The sequence below is a fragment of the Aspergillus puulaauensis genome, chromosome 3 (genome assembly GCF_016861865.1).
Source record: "Aspergillus puulaauensis MK2 DNA, chromosome 3, nearly complete sequence".
Lineage (NCBI taxonomy): Eukaryota > Fungi > Ascomycota > Eurotiomycetes > Eurotiales > Aspergillaceae > Aspergillus > Aspergillus puulaauensis.
The window spans coordinates 3,872,398-3,884,626 of NC_054859.1; the positions used below are offsets into that span (position 1 = coordinate 3,872,398).

Here is a 12,229-nt window from a genome sequence, read left to right on the forward strand (position 1 = left end):
TTGTTCTGCAGGCTACAGGGTGAGATACCTCTAAACTTATTTTTAAATAAACAGCTTCTGAAATATCATCAAACATACATTTATACCCCGCTGAAATAAAGATAATAAATAAATAAAACCAGTGTAGTACTTGTAAGCCATATAATCCAAAGAAAACTTAACCAGAGTACACACGTAAGCAGTATATATTATCAAGTGCAAAAGGAAACAAATAGTTATCTTAAGCTATGTCTAACACTGCCATGGGAGTATATGAAGTTTGACTATACCTGTAACATAATCGCGTCACAGTTTATTCCCTCTTCAACATGGAAACCGAATACAAGACGGTAGAGGTCAGATAGCCAGATATACCGCCCACTCTGGGCCATAAGTCTAACCGCCTTAGATATATCCATCGCGCTTGCCCTGGTCACAGATTCGATATCTTGAAACGTGGGCTCAAACGCTACTAGACCCTTGTAATGTTTCAGAAGAGCCACTTGCCAGGGAGCAGACCCGAATGCGTCTGACGACAGTGACTTAACAAATGATGAAAGACCTTGGGATCCATTGCGCTGAAATCCGTTGTTCAAGGCTGCCTTGGTGATAAGAACTCTGAGACCGTTTATATTCGAGTCGTTAGAGAGTGTTATAACTGTGTTTGTTGAGGATGTTCTCTCAGAAGAATGACTCCTCCCTGAGATACTTGATGCATTCGATGACCGGTTAGCGTGTGGGGCCATGTTTTGAGCGGGCCCTTCGTTGGGAGAAATGGTGCCGATATCTTCGAATATCGTTGTTGGCGTTTCAGGGTTTCTCAGGACGTCCTCAGCACGAGCAACGTCAGATTGTTTGATCTGTTTCTCGGCCAATGTAAAGGTTGCCTGGCTTGGTCGAGGTGTTCCACGATCAGAGTTCCGCAAGTTCCCCTGCGTCCATCCTTCTCGGAAAATATCACAAAGTTCCCAGCATGCCTGGACTGCCGAACCTAGCAATTCTTCATCTACCACGCGGCCTTCTTTTTTGTTTTGGCGTATACTGAACAGCATCTCGGCCAATGACCAGCAGGCGCTTAGGAGAGAGTCTGTCCCCGGTACGCGGTCTCTTTGTTTCATTAGGCGATGGCATAGTGTGATGTAAAAGTCGAGGGTTCGTTCCCTAAATGCATCTGGAAGGCTACGGTCGTGTGTATTATATAAATGATTGCTCAGCTCAAAGCTGACGCGGAGAACCGAGTCCGAAACCTCACTGTCACGAGCCCTAGTTTCAAATAAAGTTTGGCAGAAGTTGCGGCAAAGATCAAGCGTTGGATTAACTTGGGACGCATTATCATCCACTTGGCCTGCGTATAGCTGCTGACACAGCCGCCAGCATGACTTCCAAGTATCGTCTTGGGTATCGACAGCGAAACCACCTCGCTCCCGGTGGATTGAGCTTAGGGTGGAAAGCGTGTTGCAAAGCGACCAGCACTCAAGGAGGGCTGCCTGCAATGCCGTTATCTCAGAGCTCCCCATAGGAAAATACTCATCCTTTAAAACAGGGCGATCTGCTGCTTGATCGTCACTCCCAATGGTTCTCTTGTAGCTATCGATGCCTTCTGGTATGTCTAATCCACCATTAATAAGTGCAACGCCATGCCGACGGAAGTCTGCTACTCGCCTTCGAGGCTACTTAAGTGTATTCTTTTGTCAATACCCTCAAAGTCCTGCCTTGTCTGTGCGCGTGGTGTCCCTCTTTCAGACCAATCCCTTGTGGGTTCAATACTGGTGGTCAGCAGAGGAGGCGATATGAGACTGTTGGAAAACCTCTAAAAGCGATAAGTAGGGCTACTTTTTATTTAGAGTGGGACCCTATATTGTACCTTTGTACTTTGTTCCCCTATATTTTGAGACGTAACTTTAATACTTATAGGAGATGCCGAAGACGTAATTATCTCTTCTTGGGACATGGGCATTTTGCCCGAGGATTGCCAGGCATTTAGTTCAAACCCGCTAGAGCCGGCCAGGTCATGTATCACAGACTTCGGCTCGTCATACTCGGGCCCAGTTCTAGAGTGACCTAGGTTTGAAGCCGCAGTTTGTATCTATGTAAAGGGGAAACAAAAGGAATACAGTTAGAACAAAAAAAATACATCGCAGGAATAAGAAGGCATAGACTTTTGGCAGCCCGTGCGGGACCTTCTGGTTTCTAAAGACGTACCGCCATTTTTTCTTGAGAAATATGCCTTGACGCTGATGCTTTGGTTGCAGATATGGGTATATTTTCGGCTTCGGCTTTGGCTTCGGTGTCGCTAACGCTTGGGCCATAAGAATCCACATTTGCCGTTGATATTATGAATGAGGGATGCGAGCCATCGGAAGGCCCGGTGGCTTGCGCAGGGAGGTGTTGCTCAACCGACCTAGGATAATCAGTACTTAGCTACAATCATGCTGGGATGAACAAAAATTGAATGGGCTGTGCCAGAATCTCCTTACATTATGAAAGTGCCTGAAATTAAAAATTAAAAATTAGGCAAGGATGCACCCAGGATTAGAGATAAATGCAATGGACAGCGACTATTATCATAAATCGGAGCCGTGCTGACGATAGAGTAGTAGGGCATCGATCTCTTCATGATTTCGCCACCTGCGAGATCAAGCTGAAGCAGTTGAGACGATCATACCTTATATAAAGTACTAGTAGTAGTGGACGGCAATGTAATAATCAACCAAAAGTTAACAAGGCGAGAGTTGGCATTTTGACGACATCATGAACTGTTTGCATATTGGGGCCGTCTTTGCCCGCTTTTTTCTGTAGCGCGCGGCTGATCTGGACTAGGACCACTGGTCCAGACTTCTAGGGGTGAGACTAAGTAGTTCTAGTGTCTTGTCCCAAAGCCCAACCCAACATGATTTGCTACCTCTCACGCCTCAAATTTACGGCTTATTTAGCCTTGGAGAGAATTAGAATAGTTTATAATCATATTGTTATAAGCAAGAAAAAACGAATCGCGCCTATGCATGCTTACTGCAGTGGATGGATGCCGCTGCTGAGTGTCTCATCATCCAACCGTAGACACAAGTTTATTTGAGAGAGGGTATTTATTGAGTATGCCTCCGGATTGGTGTTGACTAGGCTGAGAGGGCTTTGACCAGGTCACGAAAGACGATGCGAGAAGGAGGTAGAACAAACGGAGGCGTATCACCAAAGACACCGGCCAGCCCAATTCTTTCCGACGGTCCTGTTTTTAAATCGGCGGTAATTGTTGATGCGGAAGATCTGTTCATCATGCTGGTAGGATGCCGCCTAAACATATTTTCTAGCCCAAGGCCCGAATATTGGACTAAGTTATTGTCTGCGTGAACGAGCGGAGAGGCTCTGCCTGCACAGCCAATTCGCTGTACGTCTGCTCCAGCATCCACAACGATGTATTCAGTTGAATGCGAATTCGAGACTAAAGCCACCGGTTCTTTGGCCAGCTGAAAACGAGAAAGCAATGTCGCAGAGTTTACATCGTATACCTGCACGGTAAATCGAGAATTGTGAAGCCTTTTCGAAGTTGCCTTTTTTCGCAAATTCTTTGAAGTCGTGGCGAATGTCTGTGTTCTAGAGTTCACAGCCAAAATGCGTGGGCCGCCGTCATGGTCTGACTGTACTTCTGGGGGTTCTATTGCTTTCACATCATCGTTGACTGTGTCCCACATAAACACCGACCGGTCTGTGGCAATGAGAAAATAGCAGCCCAGAAACGCAGCCGCAGAAATATCTCCTGAGCACACCCCAACCTTGCTGTATCTGATACAGCAGCTTCGCACGTCAATAAGGATGGTAAGGCCGAGGTCTGTGGCACCCGACTGTAAAGATGCTGCCAGTACTGACCCATCTTCAGAAAAGCACACCGAAGCAGAGCTAAGGTGGGTAGAATTTACGTCGTAGGTTTTCAGATACCCCCTCAAGTCGAGCGTATTTCGGCACTTCCAAGTTTCCGGTGGCTGTTCACTATCTCTCTTCATACCATGACGTTGCCTGATAACTGGGCGCCAAAAACGCAGTAATCCATCAGACCCAATTGTCGCAAACTCATGACCATTTGGGCGTGACGCAATACCCAAAACGTTTGCAGAGCCATTTGTGGAGAAATGCGGATCATCAATGCGGGTAACTAGCTGCCAGAGAGAGGATGTTTCGTTCCAACGCCAGAACTTCAAGTATATTTCCCCCCGCTCAAAGTGAATGCCATGGTCCATGTTAAGAGCCTCAACATCTTCCGGATAGGGGCTCCAGCTGTCAATGGTAGCCATCCATTTTCCGTCTTGGGAGACACTGAGATATTCAATATTAGGTGCAAGGACCCGAGCCCCATCGGGACCATTATTTAATGTTGTTGCGTTCGTACGTGCGAGAGCTTGGCGGGATATATGACTCCCTGAGCGGATATCATAGGTCTGTAGAACGGGAGCACCTGTTGACGCGGTGCCTTCATGTGTGAGTTGATGACAGGCTGGGACAGTTATGAGAAGTTGATCCAGATGCCTTGGATGCAGCATTGCTGCAAACGTCCTGGATGTATGAGGAGGTTTTGCTACTATTTGTCCAGGGTGTTTTGAAGACCTAGCGCACAACTGTAGGCTAGTTATAGTAGCCAAGGGTTGCAACTCTCTAGCTGATAATACCACAACACGGTTATCAGCCAACTTTATGACATATGAGTTTCCACTCCCAGAGACAACTATATTGCCGATCGGGGACGATAGATGTGGCAAAAATTGCTTTCGACCCGTATCTAATTGCCATAACACCATGACCGACTCATGGCCACCTGAGAGGACATAATTGCCTATTCTTCATCAGCAGGATTTACATTTGAATTCACAGAGGAAACAGACCATCAGTTGACCAACGAACGGCCATGACAGGATTTCGATGCCAATGGAGGCGCCTGGGAACTGCTGGCTTCTTGTCCTCCCCAACCTTGACACCGAGGAAGCCCAAGGCATCGTGGTATATTAGTATAGAGCCGTCCGCCCCTCCGACAGCGATAGCAAAATCTGGCACCTTTTGGTTTTCTGAACCTCGTGGCTTCCCCTGTTTGATATCGACACAAGTAATGGTGGCGGCCAACTTGACCTCCTTCCACGCGTACTTCGCTAACTCTGAGTCTGGAGTAAAGCACGAAGTCCCGAAAAACATGCGCGAACCACCATATGCGATAATTGCCTGGCCACTTCCTATTATTTTGAAGTTGTCGATGTTGGCGTCAGTTTCGAGCAACACTGTGCTCTTGGGGGTTTCAGTATTCAACGGAGTAATCGTTAATTCCCTTCTCCCGTTCTTGCGCTCTCGCAGAGAAAACAATCGATTATACGTATCTGTATTATACACGGAAGTATTGCAAATCAAGTCGGCTGAAATTGTTCTGTGTGACGACGTTTTCCAATGCGCAAGCTGTTTGTTCGAGAGCCAATCCCACTCACTCACCGACCCAGACGCGACAAAAATATGGATATGCTCGGGGCTGAACGGGGATAGTAAACACCCAATTATGCGGTCGCCGGGGCCTACCTCTAGAACGCGGAAGAGACGGGAAGTTGCAACTGAATAGATATGAATCGCTGTTTCGAGACCGAGAAAGAGGTATCTGTAGCTACAGTTAGACCGCGGCCTCAAAGAAGAGAAGAATGCGTGCTTACTGTTCATCAGCTGAAAGAATAGGATCTAGGTGAGTAAACTGTCCGGCTATACCCCGGGTCAATGCCCAACAATCGGACGGCCTTGTCGCATTCTTATCGTCGATACTAAGGGCGGCCTCAGAAGTGGTGTCATAACATGCGGGCTTCTTGGATAGGTCCAAGGAATTGGGGGACGGGTGCCCTTCAACAACATCATCGCCAGTAGAAGTCCGGCGCCTCTTTGTACCCTCTCTTCTGGTTTGCATGTTTTCAAGTGCTACTTCACTTGGCCGGGATCGTTTCGCAAGCCGCGCTGGGCTTGCATAGTTTGTTGTAGACATCGATGAGTGTAAAGAAGGCGATATTATTATCCTAGTCTTAGAATATTGCTCGACACGACTACCGGTTAGGTAGAAAGAACCACCAACGTTGAGTATATACAGAGTTCTTGAAATTGAAAAAAAAAATCATCTCTTTCTGAGGCTAATTTTTAGAGCCCAATTATTACTGGCCAGCAAATGAGGACAGATACATATCTGGTTAGTGGCATCCTCCTACAGTGGGTCCTGGCATAAAAAAGTACAAAGGCCACACCGCCTTCGGGTCCTGCAGCCCTGCGATTGAGATGCGAAAATTGTCGCCTTGTGGTTAACAATTACTATAAGAACTATCACCTAGCTTCTGTTGTACATCAGTTAAAAAGGAAATAGATTTTTCTACCACTTTCCACACCACAGCTATAATCAGTATATCGTGATGATTATACCAGTTCGTTGTTTTTCTTGCGGCAAGGTATGTCAGCATAAGGCTATTTGTTACCTGTTGATACTAATGTGTAGTTGTGATAGGTTGTCGGAGATCTATGGGAGCGCTACCTACAACTACTTGATGACGGGATTCCCGATGGGTTAGTACTGTATTCTTGCGATTATATAAGCTTCGTGCATTCTCGCTGACCCCAAGCTTTCAAGCGATGCCATGGACCAGCTCGGATGCAAACGCTATTGCTGCCGCCGAATGATTATGACACACGTTGATTTGATTGAAAAGCTTCTCCGGTGAGTTCTGGATCTCCGCTTGTCTAGTTGAATGAGACGACGAACTCATTGGGACTATCCAGATACAATCCCACTGAGAGGGACCGAGCCAAAGCCCAAGTATAACCGCTCGGGCACTCGTTATAACTACGAGTTATACCCCACCCAATCAAACACAATGCAAATGTATTTTTTTGGAGTCTGTGCGGAGATTTATGCATCCGCGACATACATAGGCCACCGTGGATTTCGGACCGATAGCACCACGAGATTGCAAGTGGTACCGTGGCCATGAAACACTTCTAGAATTGGCACGACAGTCCTTTTTTTGTGCCGCGCATGTCTACCTTTATTGCTCATGTTGTACAAGGCCCATGACCAACCAATGTTTGCTTTGCTTCCTCCCTACTCGTGCGAATGCTGCATGATCGACTGCTGGAGGCAGCAGCCAACGCGATTACACCGCGGCCATTTTGAAGTAGAAAAAGCAAGAAAATGTACTAAATACAAGTACTCTACGCAGAACTAGATAACCTAATTCTAGTTAGCGACCACTAATCATACGTTTGATCCACATACTTCCTGTAGATGAACTGAAAGGATTTGAATGCGATTATTATATTCTTTCTTTTCAAGTCTGACAATTTTCTTGTTTTGACTATTTGTAGCTTAGATTGTTCAAACCCATCTTCTAAAACATGAATGATTTGGTGTATTGTGTAGCTCCTGCGACCAGATGAACACTCAAATCCGCATCTATCCATGACTCAAACAAAAGGCAAACGATGCCTTTCTTCCTTGTGTGTGGTTTAGATACCCATATAGTTCATCATCATCATCTACCACAAATGCCATGTTATTTCCATTTGCATCTCCATCAAAAGCCTCGACTCTGACAACAGCAGAGGCAGGGAATTTGGCAGAAACCAGCTGCCTTAGTTCGGTGATTGACCTGGTTGATAATTTATCAAGCCAGGGTTTTGAGCCCGCATGCAATTCGCTCTCAGGGCTGATACTAAGATAGACTGGAATAGGCATAGTAATAGATGAATCTAACATAGGGTCCACATAACCGAAAGTATTGCTGGAATCAGGGTGCGCAGAGGCGGTGAATGACGTATCATTAGCAGCTTGTAGAAGTGATGGATCGATTTGTATATCAGTTAAGTCACCAGATGATATCGGCGCGCTGGCGAGAGCCTGTGAAGCAAGTGTACTGATCCCGTTTGAGAAATCACCTTCAAACGGCTCAACAATACCAGTGTTTCCCGTGTCAGAAACATGAATGTTAGTGGGAGTGACCTTTCGCCTACGCGAAGGGTCTCGTTTTGTTTGATCATCCCGAAGACGCTTCATCACATCGCGACACAATACTTCCATAGCTCTCAACTTTGTGCCATTCTCAGGGTCTACAGGCCCCGGAGCAAGAATGCGTTGAAGCAGCTCTGATTCCCCAATCCACTGCTCCTTAAGCTCCTTCCAGTGCTCATCACCCGCCTCCAGTTTACTCGTAAAATGGTCATTTTTCAGGGTATTGTAGAACGCGTTGCGTATTTGACGGCTCTCTTCGGGGTTAACTCCCAGTGCATTCTTGGCCTCGGCAATGGTCATGCGCCGTTCCAAAGTCCTCATTCTCTTGGTAACATCGGTGCAAACGACATCAAGAGCAAGCGATTTGGCCTCGAGTTGGTTGGGGTCCTCCCAAAAAACACGCTGAAGGTGTTCGGACTCTTGGATTAATGTATTCTTCGCCTCTTGCCATTTCTCAGGCCCGGCAATTGTCTTCTTAATGAAGCCCGCCTTCTCGCAGATGTTCTGAAACCGATCTCTGATTTGACGGTAACCCACATTGTCAAGGTCTAGATACCTTTTGCTTTCGTCAATAGTGGTCTCAGAGGGGAAACGTGGCGGACCAGGCGGGTCGGCCGGTAATCCAGCCCATCCCCTCGTGCGTCGACGTCGCTTCCTAGCGGCCCAACGTTCTGCACTCTCTGCTTTCAATCGATCGAGCCGCTCCTTGCGCTTGGCCACAACCTCAGGTGACAAACCCGGGGACTGATTGGGTGAGATAGCGGGTTCGGTCTGGAAAGTTTCCGGCTCATTATATGAATCTGGACTTTTGTATACTTCCTGCTGTAACGCCAGTAGGCCGTCATCTTCGGGTATTTGAGCGGAACTCAGCACAGCCTGTTGTGCTTTCACCCCATTCGGAACTCGAAGTAACCAGCGATTTTTTGCTCGCACTCTCATCAATTCGCGCTCTTTTATTTGAAACCCTTCTTCATTCAGGACCCGAAGCATGTCTCGCTGGCTAGTATTTGTCTCCCAAAGTTGCTTAACGCGGGTCACGAGCTGCAGGTTTTTATGTGCTGGATTTTGTTTTGAAGGAAATCCCCATCGTTTAAATTGCGTTTGGAAAGCGCGTTTACTACAGAAATATTAATCGTAAATGCTATTACTATGACACGTCAAGGAGGCAATAGAAGACACGAACCTCGGAGAGAATTGGTACACATCCCTCATGTACTCCATAATTTCTTCCAAAGCTTTCCTATCTTTGATGTACATCTGATAGCATATTTCGCGTTTCCCGTCCCAATCGTAGACCATGGTGCGAAGCGGGCCCTCCAATTTGGAGGCGCGCTCTGGGGACTAACCCAGGGACCGTTTTTCTGGGAAGAAAGTCTTATAGTATAGTTGAATCGGAATGTCGGGGTGTATGTGGAGCTCCCGCAAGACATATGTTGTCGCTCCTGTACGCCGTAGTGGAAATAGTTGCCTGCTTGCTATATGTGTAAGTCCGGTACGCCGTAGCTAGTTAGCAGATGTGAAAAGAGGTGATATGGCCGTGCGTAGAGGTTACTTGCGCACTTTGTTTTTCACGCACGTGATTTATTTTGATTAGAATACCAGTAACAAGCAGATGACTCGATAACGATAACTAGTTATAGCTGATAGACTAAACTTGGCTTCACTATGCGTATAACCATAATAATTCAAGCTTGTTGATTCTGGATATTGTCTAAAATAATAGATGGGTTTATTTACAGCAAGATGTATATTCAATAATTTAATGAGCATAGCAGGCTACATCAACTCAGGCTGCGGACTCTTCTCCTAATTTTGAATATCCTGGTTCGCAGCCACGTCAGAAAAAGCATCCATGAACTTTTTGACTGAGATTTCCAATTTTCCGAGTCTGGGTGTGGCTGTGTCGTCGAACGCGACCGATAAGGCCCATCGCGTGGGGTGCGGTTCGGGCTATTCGCCTCCCAATCCTTCTCTCGTATGTCACCGTCTGCTATTGATGTTCGGTAACCTTGTTTCTCTTTTCGCTTTGTTTGCCTTTCCTCTGCCTTTACTCGTTGTTCCTCGAGCTTCCGGTTTTTAGCCGCCTCCTTTTCTTCAAAAGCTTGGCGTGCTGCTTGGACTGTAGCTGCCCGCGACACAGGATCCATACTCGTCCGTGTTTTGGAACGAAAAACAAAATCTAGAGACGATCGACTCGTCGGCGATGTTGTATCCAGTATGCTGCCATTATCCCGTGAATAGCCGAAAGATGCACGGCCAGTTACATTTGCCGGCGGCGTTCCAGCTCCAGGTGACGGCGCGAATGAGCTGTCGGGGAGGTGCAACGACAAGCGGGGTTTGGATACCGAAGAGGCGAGCTCATACTGATCATTGGTTTCCGAGCTTGCGCGTGCCAAAATATCACCTTCTGCAAGTCCCCTTTTCTGGGAGCCATCGTTCTCAAAATAGGAATTTTGGCAGGAAACGGGTACTAGAGGAGGAGTATACGCGCGAGGTGCGCGGCGCATTGGATGAACATACTGCGAGCCCGGCTTGCCAATACTAGAACTGCTGGTTGTGGAAGGTTGAGAAGTGCCGCTCGTAGATCGACGATGGAAATCGGATAACTTCCTCCTTGCCGGAAAGTTATTATAAAGGTCAGCCTGGACATTGTCCCTCTCGTGGCTTGTGTAGATTCCTAGACCCTCCTGTTCAAAAGAAGACCGCGAAAGGTCAATTGATGTAGACGGTGATCCATCGCGCGATACTATTTTGAGTAAAGGTTTTATTTGTACTTTCGCAATATGTTTTCTCGACGAGCCATCAGTCCTGGGAGAAGACATGACTGCAATAGACGAGAATTTCGGCGGCCGTAAAGTTCGAGTGTTTCTTGGATGATTGCTGGGGACGTATTTGGAATTGCGACGTCGCTCAAAGGCTGTCGTGAATCTTCTGATTAGCTGACCGAACAAGGTCTGGCTATTGCGCTTCTAGCCGAAGGTGCGCTTGCTCAGGGGAGTTGCAAAGTTTGATTCACAAAATACTATGAAGGTATTTCCGGATAGCACGCGTTGGAGTTGAGTATCCTTCCCGACACCTATTCAGTGATGGATGGGGAGCTGATACTTTGCGTGTCTAGAGCTTGACTGCGTCGTCCCCTCACCTCCTCTCCTTATCGCTCCAGAGTATACTAGAAACGAGACAATCTAATGATGAGCTCTCCAATGCATGGTTTCTGTTGCATTAATTCGAGATGTAGAATGCGTTCAGACACTCGGGCAATTGAACACTGAAACGAGCGGGTTCTTGTAGCAATTTACCGGGGATTGAAATGTGCAAGTTGCATTACTAAGAACGGTCTGAAAAGGACCAGAAAGAGAGAAATACCCAGATGGGCGAAGGCGATAACAATGAACAAAGACCTTGTAGCGGAATAAAAAGCTGGAAAGGTCCGCACACTTCGGGGAAGGAAGATGGCGGCGGTGGGATATTAAGAGATCCGGCTTGGGACGGCGCATATTGGGGAGAGGCCTCCTTAAACGTATCTTGACGAATGCGGAGAAAATTGGTTGGTAGGTGGTGTGACTTGCGACCAACCGGGCCTTCCGATCGACCTAAATATCCATGCACGCCCCACATACCGGTATATTGGTAGCTGCATTAGGCTTGGAGCCTTGGACATATTAACTGCGAGCCTGCGACACATACTTGATGCGAAGGCATACGGAGTATACAGCCTTCCAGAATGTTTTTAGTCTTGTAAGTTTTAAATTTTTATAATTAGTTTGCAGTATGCTATACCCCTCCATTTGTACCCGCAAGTTTGCTTGTACGTTGGTAGTGCCGCGGTGGCCACGAGCTGAACCCTACTATACTGGTGTCATCCTCCATGTTACAATAGGATGCAGTTTTGTCAAGGGGGGGGAAGGGAATATAGAAGTCCTATGATTCACAAGACATTTATACCATTGGATTCTCGAGTTATGGTTAAGTCGTGCCAACTCCGAACATGGGCTGATCATATTGACATAGCATAAACGTCAAGGCATTAGTTCTTGGAGTCTGAGAGAGGAGAATAAATATGTAGTCAATAATAATAATTTTCACAGCCGCCCCTCGCGAAAAAATATATAAATAAAATAAAATAAAATAAGAGTTATGGTAAACTGTTTATCTCGAGGTGGTTGGCTTCTTTTAACACCAGCAAGTGGATTTATTTATAGGAATCCTGCTACGAGAGTCTTCGACCTCCAGTGCACCACAATAGATACA

The 12,229-nt window shown here is 46.7% G+C and overlaps 4 protein-coding genes across 4 annotated transcripts; all 4 read right to left on the reverse strand.

Annotated features, from left to right (window-relative positions):
* Nucleotides 1-263: 263 nt before the first annotated feature.
* Nucleotides 264-2,458, reverse strand: APUU_31517A (uncharacterized protein; the record flags this gene model as incomplete). Its single annotated transcript, XM_041702731.1, has 5 exons — nt 264-1,588; nt 1,642-1,789; nt 1,844-2,065; nt 2,182-2,380; nt 2,457-2,458. Coding segments are annotated over 5 exons (1,896 nt in total).
* A 634-nt stretch (nt 2,459-3,092) lies between these two features.
* Nucleotides 3,093-5,971, reverse strand: APUU_31518A (WD repeat protein; the record flags this gene model as incomplete). The annotated part of the gene is made up of 3 exons (XM_041702732.1): nt 3,093-4,798; nt 4,848-5,599; nt 5,652-5,971. The coding sequence occupies 3 exons, from the start codon at nt 5,969-5,971 to the stop codon at nt 3,093-3,095; spliced, it is 2,778 nt and encodes a 925-aa protein (XP_041555487.1).
* Nucleotides 5,972-7,423: 1,452 nt separating this feature from the next.
* APUU_31519A (Clr5 domain-containing protein) lies at nt 7,424-9,277 on the reverse strand (the record flags this gene model as incomplete). The annotated part of the gene is made up of 2 exons (XM_041702733.1): nt 7,424-9,095; nt 9,162-9,277. 2 exons carry the CDS (start codon nt 9,275-9,277, stop codon nt 7,424-7,426), a joined length of 1,788 nt encoding a protein of 595 aa, XP_041555488.1.
* Nucleotides 9,278-9,759: 482 nt separating this feature from the next.
* On the reverse strand, nt 9,760-10,800 carry APUU_31520A (uncharacterized protein; the record flags this gene model as incomplete). Its single annotated transcript, XM_041702734.1, has 1 exon — nt 9,760-10,800. The coding sequence occupies one exon, from the start codon at nt 10,798-10,800 to the stop codon at nt 9,760-9,762; it is 1,041 nt and encodes a 346-aa protein (XP_041555489.1).
* Between the last annotated feature and the right edge of the window lie 1,429 nt (nt 10,801-12,229).